At 36.5% G+C, this 17,804-nt stretch overlaps 1 protein-coding gene across 2 annotated transcripts; it reads right to left on the reverse strand.

Annotated features, from left to right (window-relative positions):
* Positions 1 to 480: 480 nt before the first annotated feature.
* LOC112709914 (uncharacterized) lies at positions 481 to 11,041 on the reverse strand. 2 transcript variants are annotated; one of them, XM_025761913.3, is made up of 17 exons: positions 10,589 to 11,041; positions 10,349 to 10,480; positions 9,742 to 9,879; positions 9,581 to 9,631; positions 9,169 to 9,258; positions 8,888 to 9,034; positions 8,184 to 8,291; positions 7,704 to 7,784; positions 6,637 to 7,332; positions 6,085 to 6,246; positions 5,048 to 5,213; positions 4,413 to 4,555; positions 3,456 to 3,740; positions 3,221 to 3,355; positions 2,963 to 3,144; positions 2,663 to 2,747; positions 481 to 890 (listed from the first exon to the last, which is right to left on the reverse strand). In XM_025761913.3, exons 1-16 carry the CDS (start codon positions 10,679 to 10,681, stop codon positions 2,681 to 2,683), a joined length of 2,676 nt encoding a protein of 891 aa, XP_025617698.1. In that variant the 5' UTR covers positions 10,682 to 11,041; the 3' UTR covers positions 481 to 890; positions 2,663 to 2,680. The 2 variants fall into 2 exon arrangements, with proteins under 2 accessions (XP_025617698.1, XP_025617706.1); XM_025761921.3 differs by having other exon boundaries at positions 5,066 to 5,213; positions 10,589 to 10,926.
* Positions 11,042 to 17,804: the final 6,763 nt, after the last annotated feature.

Raw genomic sequence — 17,804 nt, forward strand, 5'->3', positions numbered from 1 at the left:
CATTGTTAAAATTTATTGAAGATTAAATTATCCAACTAAAAATTAAAAATTCTTTTAAAGACTAATTTGATATATTACTCTATGTATCTATTTTGAAAAGCTGACGCCTGTTCACATTGTACATGTAAATTTCGAGAAATTAACGACACTGGAAATCATTAGTACCTAGAAAGTTTAGTATAGTCTGTTTTATTGTATTGCTTGTATACTCAGGAAAATGTCTTACAAAGTAGTTGGTGCAATCGATCCCTTGGTTGAACATTCTTCGATCATGAAATTATGTACATTATCTATACACTCTTAACCAGAAAAACAATCCAGTGATTTCAACGGTTCATTGATGCAATAAGTAAAAGCACATCAATTTCGCAGTAGCAGTAATAAAGTAATAAACCAATTACATTCATGATGTTTTCAAAGCACAAGACCGGATATGAATCTGGGAAAAAAGTATGAAAATTTCGCTAGTATCACATGGAGTTTTAAAAGTTATTATGCATATAATATAACATGATTTTTTGTGCAGTAGTCTCTGAGCTAACGTGACTAAATCAGTTCAAAATATACTTCAAAAACATTTATCAAGTAAATATAGGCATATGACATCAAATCAATGAGCAACTATGATCATAAGAAAAAACTACACATGCACATCATTCCTAGGCACTGAATGGGGACCCCAGAGCTCCACATAGGAATAGGTTTAAAAGGGTAAATGTACATAGTTTCCATGCTCTAAAGAACTCTCCTAAATGAAAATAGACAAGCTAGTTCAAGCTAGTTCAACTAGCCGCAAAGAGCAAAATATTGTCATTGCCTTGCCTATACAAGGTAGCCTGTGAATTGCATTACCAATGATTCCATGACTCCAGACCCATTTGGCAATAAACCTGCAATGACAAGGGCCGGATATGGTAAGAAATACACAAAACAACTCTTGTAAAGCAGAGTACCAATATAAGAAGCATGACATGTGCAACTTAACAAGGTAGCTCGGAAGCCAAATATGAGCTATCTAACTCAGCAATTCATTGTCCTTTCTTCAAATCCAGGCAGAACAACTAGTTCATCAAGTCTCTCCCAGTATTCTATGTGTGTAGTATAGACCACAGGCAGAGTTGAGCAAAAAACTAAATAAGAAAGAAAGAAAGAAAGAAAGAAATGGAAAATGCCGATTGCTTCAACTTAGCATGTTAAACTTCATTCGCCCAGCCGTCCACTACAATGAAGTTTCTAGATATATTTCCAAAGTGGCACTCTCACCCTTGTTTCACTACAGAAAAATGATGGGATCCCCCAACCACCAAACCGAAGCAAGGGTTTTTTTTCCTCCCTTCAACCTTATTCCTCAATCTTTCTACTTTGTCTTTTTAGGCTATACTATTGTTTAACAGTGATTTTAAAAATAAACCAGAGCGAAATGAATTAAACTATAGTTCAATCTAGCATCAAATCATATTAATTCCAAATAAATGTAGTAATATATTGTTATATTTTTTCCAAATTTTTTAATGAGATTTTAAGGTCTAAGAAGATGCTAAACAACTGGAGGAAGAGTATCTCCCTATCTACAACAATAAGATATAGAAAATTGTGGAAACCACAAAGGGATCAAGCTTATGAACCATACCTTGAAATTCTGGGAAAAGGTGATAAAATGGAGGTTGAGACAAGAGACTCGAGTTTTGGAATACTATATTGATTTTATGCCGGGTAGAACTACCATGGAGGACATATTCTTGTTAAGGAGAATGATGGAAGTGACCCAGAATAACAAAAAGGATCGACAAATGGTGTTTATTAACTTAGAAAATGATAGGGTACCAAGAGAGGTCCTATCGAAGGTTTTGGAGAAGAAAGGAGTAAGGATTACACATATTCGTGAAATTAAGAACATGGATGAGGAGGTTACAACTAGAGTTTGAACCCAAGATGGTGTAACATAGGAATTTCCCATTGGTGTAGGATTACATCAATAGTCATCTCTAAGCTCATACCTTTTCACACTGGTTTTGAAGGTACTCACTGAGCATAACCAAGAACCCATACCATGTTAAATGCTTTTTGCAAATGACATCGTCCTTATTGGAGAATCGCAAGAAGTTTTAAATGACAACCTAGATTTTTGGAGATAGGCTCCGAAAGTATATGATTTGCTCACAAGTCATGCTAAGTCAGAGTATATGGAAGTATAAATTCAGCATAAGGAGGAGAAACACTAGTAAAGTGAAAATTGGGGACATCATACCACAAGTAAAGTGGTTTAAGTGTCTTGGATGCATTATTCAAAACAATAGAGAAATAGAAGAGGGCATAAATCATATGATTCAAGCGGATTGGTCAAAAATGGTGGAGTGCTTTGGGTTTTATATGCCACAAAAAATATCTTCAAAACTTAAGCGTAAATTCATCATACTATCATTAGACCAGCTATGTTGTCCAGAACTAAGTGTTGGGCGGCAGAAGGAGAACATGAACATAAGTTTAGTGGGCCGAAATGAGAATGATTACATGGATAAACAGCCATACACATATGGCAGAATAAGGAACGAGGATATGAGAAAGAAAACTAATACTTGGAAAACATAACAAGCTTATAAATCAAACATAATTATATTTGCTAAAACCTAAGGAAAAAAAATAATAACCAAGACATTATTACCACTTGGGTCTGAATCCTCTATACAAGAAGCTCGTCTTCAAGATAATTATATTCAAAAGTGAACTCAGTTTTGATTCTTTGACACCTGAAAAACACAATCAACGTCATTCAAGTAAGGGTAACCACAAAGGCAGCTAAAAAGTGCAATCATTGCAAATGTGATATAAACCTAATAAAAGCTGCTACAAATTCTATACTCATTTTATTTTACCATCCAATGATCATGTTTTAAATTTCAAAACAGTGTACGTATATATGCCCAAAGTGATTGCAAATAGTATAATAATTAAGTCTACATACCACCCATGTTGAAGGTCATCATTTGCAATATGGAAATCAAAGTACACATATGTTCCTTGCTCATATTCATCTGTAGCAACTTTGGGCTCTTCATGACGCTGAAACCATGTGTTATACTTTTTGTGGTATCTCCAGGACTGTTTCTTTAGTTCCTTTGCAGCCAAATACTGCTGGTAAGTGTTCTGCATAAAATAACAGATATAAGCCCCACATGATTGACTCATAGAATAACATTAATAACTCGGAATGTTAAAGTACCTGTTGATAATAAAATGCATAGAACAATGTATCAGTGCCAAATGGTTCAAGACCTACTCTCTCCCAAAAAGCAGGATTATTAACAATAGGAGCCTGTGTCTGAGGATAACTAGAAGGTGTTATCGTTGGGTGCCTCTGCAGAACCACAAGAAAATAGGAAAACAAGAGCTCATTATATGGCCATATGATAGATTATGCAGTGAACAGGAAGATGAATATGATTGGCAATGCATACAGGAGTATAAGCTCTAGGACGTTCTGAGTCTCTGGGTAGAGGAAGTTTGTAGTGTGCTGCCTCAAGCATTTGTAAATTGTATAATTGATCACGCACTCCACTTGGATTAATACTTGAACTTGATGCAGTGAAACTATCACCAATGGCTCCAAGATCCGTGCCATTTCTTCTCCCAATGACACCAAGGTTACCAGTAGGTTGATTGGGTTGTAAAGGTTGGCCAGGAGACAAATCAATATCTCTGGATGTTTGACCAGCTTCTGCAAGGGAGATGGATACCCCTGCCTGTAGCATAAACAAAAATAGCTGGCTTAGGTCATCCTTAAGTTCACTACACACACACACACACAAAATATCCTTTCACATCATGTGCACAGAAATCAATCCAAATGACTCTTTTTCTATCTGCAAGTCAGAAGAGTACAAGTAAGCATATAGCTCTCGCCCAGCTTAACTAGGCCATACAACTGGTTTTCAAATCAGAGGCTATCCAGAAAAAACTCCATATCCTTCAAATATATATAAATTTAAAATTCACTGCCGCCTTAGGTAAACATTAATCATGATTGTAAGTTAATGGGTTTTAGTTTAGCCCATTCCTTGTGCATTATTCTCCTGAATCTAGTTCCAAGGGGAAACAGTAAGGGTATATTCAGCTCTATAGCAGCTCAACTCTCCCAAGCCGAAGCCAAAATTCAGCTTAACTTTTTCAGCTCCCCTCCCTTACAATATCCTCTCTAATCAAATTGCACCAAATCTCTACTCTAATCTGTCTCCACAACCAGACATCCCATTATGCACATTAACCCACTTTCATGATTACCTTACTTAGCAACTATTGGACTACATTTTGTCTTAAAAGCACAGAGAAGTACAAAACTTTATGTGCTTTCATATGTAATGCAAAAGGATGATATATCTTAAGAATATAAAAGATTAAGATGTTAGCCAGCATACTGGAGAATCTGCAGCAAATGTTGATTTCAAATCATCATCACTTATGAGACTCTTGCCAACCCCAGTACTACCAGTAGATTCAACAGCTGAATCATCAGGAAAATTCTGATGTTGTGGATCTTCAATTTTAGAATTGCCAACATCTGCATAATAAAAAATCTAGGAATTAGGATATGTTCCTCAACTTTCATCATAAACCAATCTTGGTATTTTGTTTTGGATATGTTAAATAGGTTTTGATCTCTTGAAACAAATATGTCCACATGTTGAAGTTGATATTAATTCAGTTAACAGCATCGTAATTTGCAAATTCATTCACAGCCTAATACGAAGACGTAATTTCCACTTGATCGCAATGATCAGGTAGGAACTAGAACACGTCATGGTATTGGCTGCATTTCAAGAACAAAGTCTTTTTTCAGAGATCAACTACTTGAATCAAATGACTTCCAGGCTTATTGTAAACCATGTCATTTAAATATAAGTTATTAAGGGTTTTGTCCACAAGTTTTCTTAGTATTGAAACAAGAGAACAAAAATGGAGGAAAGTAGTCTGACTAAAAAGGGAATAAAACTTATACATCAAAGCATAATATAGTATAGTATTATATATTATATAAAAGTAACACAAACACCTGCATCTTTGGAAACACCTGACATCAATGACTGTTGACCAGATGGGGAATGGACCGAGTTCGGTGGCTGCTGTAGTGTAGTAGTTGAAATACCACTAAGACCTGGTGACTGGACTCCAAGGCCAATAGCAGATTGAGAAGAAACAGAGGAACCTTGGGAGTTAAACTGCAAATATTGTAGCATGTCATGCAGAATATATTTTTATCATATATAAAGTCAGGTCATAGAAGGAACTGTGGATTATCATTTAACTAAAATGTAAAACTATAAATATATACGATTGTATACGGAATGGAGCTAAAACAGGATATACATGTACAGAATTCTTTAAAGCATTTTTAAATAAATGAAATTAGGCATGAGACAAACTATCTAGTTGTACATTTAAACAAAGTAAAGCTACCAATCTTCCTACTTTTATGCAATTTTTCCCATCATTTCTCAAACAGGAGGGAGGAGGGAAAACAAAATAAAACAAAAATCAAAACCAACCCCGCATCCAACAATGTAGGGCTACAATTAATCCAGTAGAAAAGACTACAGAGAACATAAAAAAATTATTAGAAGAGACCATATATATATATATATATATATATATATATATATATATATATATATATATATATATATATATATATATATATATACACGAGGCAGCCCAATGCACAACAATCCCGTGTTAATGCAAGGTCTGGAGAAAAGACTACAGAGAACATAAAAAAATTATTAGAAGAGACCATTTATATATATATATGAGGCAGCCCAGTGCACAACAATCCCGTGTTAATGCAAGGTCTGGAGAAAGGTCATACCCAAAGGATGTAATGTAAACAGCCTAACTTAATTGCATCGGTGATTGGTTCCACGGTTTGAACCCATGACCTTGAGGTCAAACGAAGACAACTCAACCGTAGATTCCGTAGATGTAGGTAGTTATTTTTAAAATTAGAATTATAAAGATGCCATTGTTGGAATAGAAAAACTAGACACGACATCTTTGGAACAAGCAAAGAAAAGCCCAAAACAGGAGAAATACCTGTTGCAAAAGTGGATTTTGCTGCTGGGCAGAAAACTGCTTAGGATTTCCTCCAAGAGAAGGCATAGTAAGCAGGGTGCTGTGCCCCTGCTGCTGCACTTGCTGATACTTCTGCAAAAACTTTTCCCTTTGATCTGGAGCTATTTCAGTTCTTTGACGAATCTGCACATGAATATCAAATTGAACCAGCACTGTAAGAGGTAAATATTCAACATATACAATAACACGCTACATAGAACAACCCTTCCATTCAACCAGTCAACAGCAGCAAGAAAAAGAATGTACCTATACTGAGTAAAAGTTTCTAGGCCTAGCAGTGTACTTAGCATGCGATAACCTTAAAATATTCGTTCAGATGTACAGATTCAGATTTTAACTTTGAATCTGACTCAACTACATGTCTATTGGTACTCAGCAATCAATATTATAACACATTCTAATTGCACATACTTCTGGCATAAATGAATCTCTCCTACTTTGAAAAAACACAAAAGCTTGCCCAAAAAAAACATATGACCACCATATATCATACTAAAATTTAAGACAATTTACCGCATCACTTTGGTTCTGGAATGGACTTCCAGGTCTCCATTGCATGCCAGGAACCACAGATGGGGAGAAAACTCTACTAGATACAGCTGCAGCCTCATTAATGGCATTAGAGTCAGCTGAGGCAGCTTCATTAGCCTTCCCAACCTGAGGCAAAATCAATCTGCTATTACTTAATGGGGATACAAGAGGCTGCACCATCCCACTACTTCCACCAAGTCTATCATCAGCTGCCAACATGTTCCTCTTAGTTATTTCAGAGGCTGAAGGGACTGAACCAAGGGTTCCATTGTTAGAAACCATGTTCCCAGCACCAAGAGGGATGCTAGCTGCTGCTTGATTTGAAAGGTTGTTTCGGCCAATGCTCCTTAGTGCTGCATCAGAAAGCGATGGGGATGGTCTCCGGCCAGGGAAACTATTAATCTCTTCTTCCTTCAAAGAGGAAGATTGATTCGCAGAAGGTGAATTCGCAGCATTAGCATTCTCCATGGGACTCCGAACTGAATTCGAACCAGAAAGGACCAATCCAGCAGCTGGTGCACTGGACAAATTATGCGTAGAAACATTCACAGAAAGAGGAGTAGCATGGTTGCCAGCTGGTGTGGAAGTAGCAGAAATAATTCCACTAACTTTCGCAGGTGGAGTTCTTGCACCAATGTCAGAATTGCTATCCTGGGATGCTGTGTCATCAGCTTGCTCCTGGAAGAAGAGGAAACACCCTGATGATTAGAAGTCAAAGTTTCCTGGAAATGGAATCAACAATATTGTTCATCAATTTAAAATGGCAGATGCACGCTTGTTTCTACACTCACCAGGTGAAATACCAATAATTATCTGAAAATCTTAACTACTATTACTCTTAATTAGACAGATGCTTTAAGATCACATCATAAAAATTGCTTAAAGGCCAAACAAAAGGAATAGATAGCCCTTTTTTTATGGCATGAAAAAAATAACATCCTAACATTTAATCCCTCAAAAGTTTTCTGAAACCATCCATTCTTATGTTTTCATATCAACAACATTGACTCCTGCATCCTTCCATATAAACATAAACATGAAATACATACAGATGTTTGTGAGGCAGATGCAGATGCTGATTGTGATGCTGAGACAGCCAAAGTATTCTTCAAGCTGAGACTAGGAGTAGCCTACCAGAAAACAAAACAAATCAGGAGTTCCAAAAGGAATTGTACTTACAAGTTAACCAAAAGGGAATGTTATAGGAACCTAGGGTCAAAATAACCAATAAAAACAGGGTAACTCAGTGCATTAGACTCCCACAATTAAGAGGTTCATGGAGGGTATCTTGTAAAGAGTTAACCACTTCCGGAATTAAAATCCGCATCACCCATCAATTAAATGTTAGACTTCTATAATACATTACCATCATAAACTGCATAGCCCAGCAAGGAATCCAGCAAAATTTGCCAACGTGAAAAATTAATCAATGACCCAATGTGGTAAATTGAATCTACATTTGCTTCAATATGTATTACTGAATGATCCCTTGTATACTTGCATCAAAACAATCATGAGCAAACAAATACCTTAGATAGGCCAGGGGGGATTGTAACAAGATCTTCAAGAGTCTCCACCTTATCTAAAGGCAATGAGCTGTATAGTTCATCAACATCGCTGAATTCATCAAAGTCCTCCTGCAGAAAAATGAAAAATAGAAGAAACAGAAAAGTTACAATAAGTGGTTCACTATTGCAAATTGTCAAGCATTATGGTATGATATGTTCAGGTGGTTAAGTTTGAAGGGAAACAGAAGGTTAGGTTTTCATTCATACAGCAACAAAGACAACAAATAACTACTAAGCCTTGTGTACTGGATGAGGCCAGCTAAATAGCCTCAATAATTCTTCAGTGCCATACTCCTATCATGAACCATGTCAACAGTCTAAGAAAATTGACACAAACAGCAGCAGCAGTAGCAATGACGACAACAAGAAAGCCTTATCTTTCTAGGTGGAGTCAGTTACATGGATCAAACAACGTCATTGTGCCCTTTCATAAAATGATAGTGAAGAAAGATGTAAAAATGTTTATAAAAATGAATACATAAAGATCGGAAGGTTAAATGACAGCATCTCATTTTGAGTCATCTTCAAAAAACAGAGCAACGTTAATTCAATCCCCTCCAAGCACCTCTATCAAAGCATAATGCATTAAGCACTCACTCCAAAAAAAGACTAAATTAACAACCAAATCAGTGCCCAACCTTTTTAGGTATGATAATTAGACAAACCTGATTACGCTCTACATAATCATCCAAGAAATCCTTGACATCATTAACCTGCTCCGGACTTAACTCATCATTGTCTAATAGCCTCAAGATAAATTCACATTTCTTTATATGAGCCTTGTGCCGAGTAATTGATGTCTCTAGATGTGTCTGAGAAAGAAGAAAAACATGACATGATGTAAGTGACCGTTCAAAAGGTCAACCATCATTTTAACAGAAATGCTTTTGAGATTTTGAAAACAGTTGATCTTTGCAGAGCAAAGAAATGTATGAATGTTTCATACCAATCTAGGTGGCCTGTTCTTTCCTTTCTTGACAGAAAGCCCTTCAAGCTCAGCTTCAAAGTTATCAATCTGAGATTCTAACTCCCCAACCTACTCGAATATTTAAAAAAAAATTATGAGAGCCAGGCACATCATTCAAATTAATATTTTATGAAATTTAAACAACATATCATCAAAGAGAAATGCAACATAAATTTCCAATAAACAGTCAACCTACACAAGAAATTTTATCATGTTGCAATAAGCATGGATATTGGATAATGGATACAAAGCAAACAAGGCTGAGAATTAGCTATCCAACAGTAAGAACACGATGGCAGAAAAGCTATAAACACAAACAAGTTTTAGCCATACTTTGGATGCAAGCACAATAAGCAAACTGGAAAATTATTCAAAGGAATTGACTTCATACCACATTGTTCAACCAATCCCTTGTCTCTGATTTAGCCTTCTCTTTTGGATCCTGTGAGAAAATAGCAAAACACAACGCTCAGCACAAAGAAGGCATAACAAGTAATACAAAACTAGAAAAATAGCAAAGGAGCCTTTTTTTTTTGGCATGGTCAGACTTACAGTCTTAGGCTGTTGACCTAAGCCTTCCTTAGAGAATGCTTTGGTCTTTGTCTCCTTTTCACATATCTTAAACCTTTCCATTTCACGTTCAATTAACTTGCGCGCATCCACTAGAGCTTGCTCATAAGAGGCACTAACCTATATCAAAATGTGCCAAAAAAGAGAAACCATATTATCACAATGAACCGAGGCAGCACAACCACCAAAACACAATAGCCCCCCCATCCCCGCATGAAAAGGGTATGCAACAAAGCAGAGGCCAATATACGCATTATTATCATTTACTCAATGGGTTCAAAATGACACAATCATACTCATACCGACATACATCCACTGCATGTGAATTCCTTGAAATCACATCACATCACATTCATCTAAAATTTCCAAGATTAACTCATTTCACCAACCATCAGAATTCAGCTATTCAGCATATGTATAAAACCCTGATTGATTAAAAACCCAAAACACTGAAGGAACTAACATTCCAAATAAAAGAGCATAAATTCGGCATATCAGTGCGAAATTTAGTATAACAAGCACCATTTTTTTATTTTTTTTATAGTCCATTTAGTACAAAGGGAATTTGAACATGCAGTATATCAAGCACCTTCTTGTCCTTGATTTCGCTGGACTGAATCCAAGTCTTAATTTGATCCCTGTACCTCTGAAGCTTCTTAATCTCCTTCTTGAGGTCTGCTTCAAACTTCTCCTTCTGGTTGGCATTATCTGTGTCGTAAACCTAACACAACCCAACCAACGCCGCCATTTCTCGCGTGAATTTTCGATCAGCAAAATTTAAAAAGAAAATTAAGATTTTAGATTTGACCCAAAAAAGAAGAGGTAGGACCTTGTTCCAGATACTATCAAAGACTTCAACACCTTCCTGGACTTTCTTGAGGACGCGATCGATCTCTCCCTGAAGCTTCCGACTCGCACCCATTGATTGCGACTCTCAATTCCAATATTCGCTCTATTTCCCCAAATTTCTCCCAATTGAAGCTTTCTAGGGTTTGTTTATGCGCTCACTTGCTAGTTCAGACTCAAAGTTCAGTGGTGAGTGGTGACGCGGAGATTCTACCACGGTGGTTTTTTCTTTCTCTTCCAAGTTTGGTTATCTTCTTTCGTCACTGGATGCACGTAGAGTCATAAACAGATAGTCGGGTCGGGTATAATTAAATTGGAATCGGGGCCTAAATTATTGCCAGTAGTAGTATAGTTATCAGAACCGACTCGACAATCAACCTGGCCAAATTATTTGGTCGTAAGTCACTACTGTAATCGGTGAATTACAGGTTAAATCGATTGATTCAATCATAAATAATAATTATATAAAAGATTAATCACCAAAAATACTCTCAAATTTTGTAAACGCTAACAATAATGTTTCCACTTTTATTATCGACAAAAATATCTTTAAATAATTTAAAAACGTACATGAAATGCCTGGCCGTCAAGTGATGTCTTCTCCATTGATAGAAGTGTCTGATGTGGTAAACAAAAAAGCTTGTGTGAAAAATGGAGAGCTTACCTGGACCCGTTTTCAAATTTCCCAATCCAATAACTTTAATCCCTAATTAATAACCTAATTCCAATTAATGTATTAAGAAGTCACGGTAAAAGAGAGTAAAAGGGTTAATGTTGCAGTCATTGTTGTCTCTCCATCTTCTCCTTTTCAAGTCATTGTCGAAGACCATCGTCCGTCCACCGTCATCGCGGCGGTGGCTTGGAGGGGCATTGTCGCATCTTGGTGGTTGTTCATCTGACAAAGTACGCGTATTATCTTTGCCGTTAGGAACTTTGTGCCGTTCATGTTGTTGTGGTTATATGGTCTTTGATGAAAAAAATGGTAACTAAGTATATGACAATGTGAATTTTCGGGCATTAAAATTTTGTTTTTTGGTGTATACATTGTTTGCTGTATTGCATTGGTTTAGGGTTTAGTTTGGGTCATTTTTTCTGTTTTAGAAGAATAATTTTAGTAGTTGATTGGAGCTCTGTTAGTATTAAAATGTCTCTTTTTTCTACTTGGAGTTTCAAATGTCAGCACTCATAACATTCGTGATGCACCACATAGGTAGGTTAGAGAGCAATCAAAAGGGTGGAATGCAATATTCTGGGAGTACCGTTAGTAAATTGACAGAGTATGTGTGGATACTTGTAATTTAGTTATGGTAAAAGGGTAGTTTCTCGATTTAGGTTACATAGGGTTTAAGGACGTTCATTGGTTGGAGCCCGGTTTTGACTTATCAAATGGTTTAAGGCCACTTAAGAGGGATGCTAATGTTGTTAGTATATGTAATGTTGCTATGAAAAATGGTAATAGGGTTCACTTATATTTTGAGCATCCTGTTCTAGAAAATTCTGAGTACGTAGATGAAGTAGAGGTAGAAGTTGTAGAGGTAGATGATAAGGATGTGTGTGATGATAATGAAAGGCAGGGAGAAGATGAGGTGATGGAGGATCAGTACAATGGTAATAAAGAAGTGGGTCAAGAGAAGGGTAATGTTGTTTCTGAGGTGCATGATGAAAACAACAATAGTGTAAAGACTACTAATATACTACCAACTGAGGCACCCAAAGTTGAGGGAAATCAAACTTCTAGACATAAAACCAATGAAGAGCAAAATAGGGAAGGCCAAGCTATAGTAGTTGGTGAGTCAACCTCTAAGAATGTCGGTAGATATGATAGAAAGAGGATAAAAAAGAAACATGCAAGGCCACCACTATTGGGCACCACCAAATTAGGAGGGAAAACACCAACTAAAGAAGCTAGAGCAGAAGTAGAATCTGTGCAGAAAAGTGTCAAGTGAAGATGTGAATCCACATGTTGAACCTGCAGTGGAAGATAATTTCATTTAGAAAAATTATGCGATTTAGGTATCATATAGATACTAAACTGCCATGTTGTTAACACAAGATATTTTCTTTTAAGTTATTCTAGACGAGGATCATAAGGAGGAGGGGGAAGGTAATTTAGCGCAATCAAAAAGAAGGAAGAGACACTCAAGTCCCCAACCATCAGGTCAGAGAATCATTCCTCCCAGGAACAATAAGGCCCCAACAGTGATTGTGCATGTGCATGAGTCTAATGCTGATGGAGTTGGTGGGAGTAGGAAAAATGAGTTCTAGTACAAGTTTGAGGATCTTCACAGTTCGGCTGAATCAGATGATGAAGACGGGATTCTGGTATTTCCACAACACAATCCTGATGCACGCTTCGGCCAAGTTAGACTCGAGCTGGGCATGGAGTTTGTAACGATGCAAGAGTTCAAGGATGTTGTGAAGAAGTTTAATATCCAAATGGGAAGGGAAGTGTTCTTTTCGAAGGTGGAGCCTTTAAGATGCAGAGTTATTGTTATAATCAAGACTGTCCGTGGGAGGTATACTGTTCAAGGAGAAATTTTCCACCAAATTTTTAAATCAAGACTCTAGTTGATGAGCACACCTGTCCTAGGAGTAACAAATCTAGATCAGTAACATGTAAATGGGTTGTTGGAGAGTTAGTTAACAAGGTTAGAATTTCTCCTAATTTGCTACAAAGGGAGGCAGACGAGTCGTTTAAGATAGAATATGACATAACTGTAGGTAAGCGAATGATGTATAGGGTAATGGAGATGGCGAAGGACATTATTGAGGGTACGGAGAAGGAACAGTATGGGAAGCTACGCAATTATTTATGGGAGTTGCTTAAGGCGAATCCTGGTTCTACATGTACTATGAGCACACATCCACAGCCAGAGTGTTTGCCTAATGATAAACCACTATTTTATGGTTTATCTTGTGTTTAATTGAGTGGTTTTTATCAAGTCTTTACCCACTTATTCATATGATTTGCATGGCTTTACAACTCCTTCCTAGTCTTGATCTATGGTTGAAAACTTGCTTCCTAGAAGTCTTTAATTTGTGTATTTTAATTCTCCTTTATACCATTCGATGCCGTGATCCGTGTGTTAAGTGTTTCAGCCTTTATAAGGCAGGAATGGCTTAGAGGATGGAGATGAAGCTTGCAAAAAATGGAAGGTACACAAGAAACTAAGGAGATAACTAGTGAGCAGCGACGCGCACGCCTGGCTCACGCGTGCACGTGACATGGAGAAAATTGCAGTGACGCGTGCACGTGCCTGATGCGTACGCGTGGATTGGAGTTCTGCAATATGACGCGAGCGCGTGCTTGACGCGAACACGTCACACGCCAAAACGACCAGCAACGTGAATGCGTGACTGACGCGTACGTGTGACATGCGCGATTTGTAGAATTAATAGAAAACACTGGGGGCGATTTCGGGCCGTGTTTTGACCCAATTTTTTGTCTAGAAACACAGACTAAAGCAAGGGAACATGCAAAGACTCAATACAACATTCACTATTCACAATTTTAGTTTTAGATGTAGTTTTTTTAGAGAGAGACTCTCTCATCTCTCTTAGTTTTTAGGACTTAGGATTTCTCTTAGGTTAGGTTTACTTCTTCATCATTCCAGGTTCAATGTTCCTTTACTTTGGTTTCTCTTCTATTTTTATTTATTCTATTACTTTGATTTATGAATTCTCATGTTAGATTTGATTTTATATTTAATATAATTTGAGGTATTTCAGATTTATGATTGCTTTCTTTTATTTATGATATAAATAATTTGGATTTTTTCTCCTTTGGCTTTGGTTGAGTAATTGGTGACACTTGAGTTATTAAACTCGGTGCTGATTGAAAATTGGAATTTGCTGATTGATTTGGATTCCTCTAACGCTAGTCTTTCCATAGGAGTTGACTAGGATTTGAGGAATCAAACTGATTAGTCCACTTGACTTTCCTTTATTTAGTAAGGGTTAACTAAGTGAGAGCAATAAACAATTCTCATCACAACTAACTGATAAGGATAACTAGGATGGGATTTCCAGTTCTCATACCTTGCCAAGAGTTTTTATAGTTATTAATTTATTTTCTTGCCATCTAAATTCCTTGTTCAAACCTTTCAAAAAAACCCAAAAGATACTTTTCCATAACCAATAATAAATCATACCTCCCTGCAATTCCTTGAGAGACGACCCGAGATTTAAATACTTCGATTATAAATTTTACTGGGTTTGCTTTAATGACAAACAAGTTTTTTGTACGAAAAGATTTTTGTTGGTTTAGAAGCTATACTTTCAACGAGAGCTTATTTGTAAAATTCTAGACCACGCAAGAATCTGTTCGTCAACTAACTTTAGAAGTTTATATATATGCTTAGAGGCATGTAAGAGAGGGTTTAAGTGTGGTTGTAGGACTTTTATTTTCCTTGATGGAAACTTTATTAAGGGGTATTTTGGGGGACAACTACTCACGGCTGTAGGACAAGACGGGAATAATCATCTATTTTCTATAACATATGTTGTGGTTGATGCTGAAACAAAAGAAAATTGGAAATGATTCTTGTAGCTACTTCATGAAGATATCGGGGATTTTAAAGAATTTAGGTAGAATTTCATGAGTGACAAGTAAAAGGTAATTTATAAATCTTGATTACTTAGTTATTTGTATTTGTGCACCTCTGTTATATTATTGAATGTTGGTTTTGATATTTGGCTTAGGGGCTGGTTCAAACACTCCAAGAAGTCATGCAAAAGTACCACATAAATTTTGTGTGATACACATGTGGCAGAACTTGAACAAGAGATGGAAGGACAAATAGGAGCTTTGTGGCAGTGTACTCGAACAATGACCGATTTGGAATTCAAAAATGCAATGACCTATGTCAAGCGGATCAATGCAAGAGTTTGGGAGTACTTGTCAACTTATGAACAATAATCATGGTCAAAATCAGGATTTTCTTATTGGCCTAAAGTGTATAATGTTGCCAACAACATTGCTGAATCATTTAATCCTGAATCATCTAGGCCAAGTGCATGTGTCAAATTCTAGCTCTAGTGCTTTCTCAATAGTTTCTCAACAAACAATGAATGCAGCAAGTAAAGGCACCAAAAGAGGTTAATGGAATTCATGCCCACACCTGCACCTTCAAAGCCTTCAGAGAACCCAAAGAAAAAGCCATGTTGAATGTGTTGTATTAGGGTCTTTTGACATTGTAGAACTGATTTAGCAATCCTTTTTTTTTTGTTAATGAACTTTTTGGATGAATTGTTTAAGTTGTTTTCAAAGTTATTGGACTAGGTTGTGTTTGACTTTGATTAGTACTTCTTGTGGTATATTACCTAATTGGCTTATGTCAGCTAGATATTGTCACTTGATCATATGTTATGCTTGAAATACAAGAAATGTTCATTTACTTTTTGGAGATTGCTGATAAATGTTGTGTAACATGTTTATGGTCAATGTGATTAGATACACTACATTTAAATATTAATTACGAAGTTTGTACTATAAGTGTTCTATTTGGTTTTACTGCACTTTGAAAAACACAACACACATCAGGTTCTCAACAAAGTAATAGTAAAAAATTTGGTACACTCTTAATATACATCAGGTTCTTATCAAAACACAATACAAGAGTAATCATTCCATGCTTCAACCAAATTTAGCACATCCACAGTTATCAAAATACACTATAATCATTGACATTTACTCTTCATCCACTATTTAACATTAGTACAACTCAGTTCTTAAACAGAGCAAAGAAATTGATGAAGACACTAATTGTAACCCCAATGCACATCATGATTAGAAGAATTTTAATCCTCTTCAATTTTTCCTTCAACTATTTTGTAAGAACAGGTAGCACCATGGTGCGGAATTTATAACCACAAACTAACCGACAAGTGCACCGAGTCGTACTAAGTAGTACCTCAAGTGAATGAGGGTCGATCCCACGAGGATTGATGGACTAAGCAACAATGGTTGATTAATTTACTTAGTTAGACAAGTAAGAAATGGTGTTTGAGAGTTCAAAAGCATTAAACAGTAAATTCAGAATATCAGAAGGCAAGTAGTAAATAAGTTGTGAATAATATATGGAGAGACAGTTAAGGCTTAAGAGTTATCTATTTTCCGGATTGACTCTTCTTACTAACTATTTTAATCATGTAAGATTTAATTCATGGCAAACTATATGTGACTAAACCCTAATTCCTTAGACCTTTTTAGTCTCCTCTAAAATTCATCAACCGCCAATTCCTTGGTCGCTTAATTCCAATTAGAGGGTGAAGTTCAATTCTAGTTCATATGCTACAAGAACCCTAATTACCCAAATATAAGAGGATTATATGTCACGTATCCCGTTAAGTCCAGATAATTAGAAGTTTAAGAGAAATTGTTTTCAAGCTGTTGTTCAAGTAAAGAGCTTTTCCAAGTTATACAAGAACTCAATTAGAACAAGGGTCATACTTTCGTTCCACCCAAATTCATAATATAAAGAACGAAAACAATTCTTGAATTAAAAATTAGTACATGAATTCAGATAGAAAAATAATAGTATCAATCCATACAATAGACATAGCTCCTAACCTTAATAGTGGAGGTTTAGTTGCTTATGGTTCAGAGAGAAAACTAGGATTTTAAAAAATTGTCAATTACGGAATGAGGTAGAAGAGAAGAGAAGAGCCCGAAGGGTTGATTCTTATCCCTTTTATATTTAATCCTACTTAATGTAAAAATATATTTCCTAAAACTAAATAATATCTTTTCCTAATTATAAATGAAATAAAATTTAAATCAAAACTAAATGAGTGATTTATGCGAGCCTTAGACGAGATTGGGGACCACCAAATGTATTAGGTTTGGCGCCAAACTTGGAAGAAACAAAGTTTGGCGTGGAGTGATGCACACATGCTTTCCTTGGTGTCTTTGAGTTGGCGCCGAACTTGGAGGGAGTCAAGTTTGGCGTGGACTAGGCAGTAGGCTTTCCTTTATTGGCACCAAACTTGACAATGGATTGTCAAGTTTGGCATGGAGTGGTGCGCACAAACTTTCTTTGGAGCCTTTGATCCCACGCCAAACATAGAAGAGGTCAAGTTCGGCGTGGACTTCACGCATGCATTCCTTATGCTTTCTTATTGTGACGCCAAACTTGGGAAGATGAGGCAGAGGATAATGGGCATTACGGTGCTTCTTGGCGCCAAACTTGGAGGGTCCA

The sequence above is a fragment of the Arachis hypogaea genome, chromosome 1 (genome assembly GCF_003086295.3).
Source record: "Arachis hypogaea cultivar Tifrunner chromosome 1, arahy.Tifrunner.gnm2.J5K5, whole genome shotgun sequence".
In the NCBI taxonomy this organism is placed as follows: domain Eukaryota; kingdom Viridiplantae; phylum Streptophyta; class Magnoliopsida; order Fabales; family Fabaceae; genus Arachis; species Arachis hypogaea.

Excerpts from the sequence above, each read along its gene's own strand:
- LOC112709914 (XM_025761913.3), bottom strand. The coding sequence starts at position 10,681 with ATGGGTGCGAGTCGGAAGCTTCAGGGAGAGATCGATCGCGTCCTCAAG. Across the intron at positions 7,785-8,183 it reads TCCCCCCTGGCCTATCTAAG|GCTACTCCTAGTCTCAGCTT; the intron begins GTATTTGTTTGC and ends GTTTTCTGGTAG. Across the intron at positions 5,214-6,084 it reads AAAATCCACTTTTGCAACAG|TTTAACTCCCAAGGTTCCTC; the intron begins GTATTTCTCCTG and ends CAATATTTGCAG.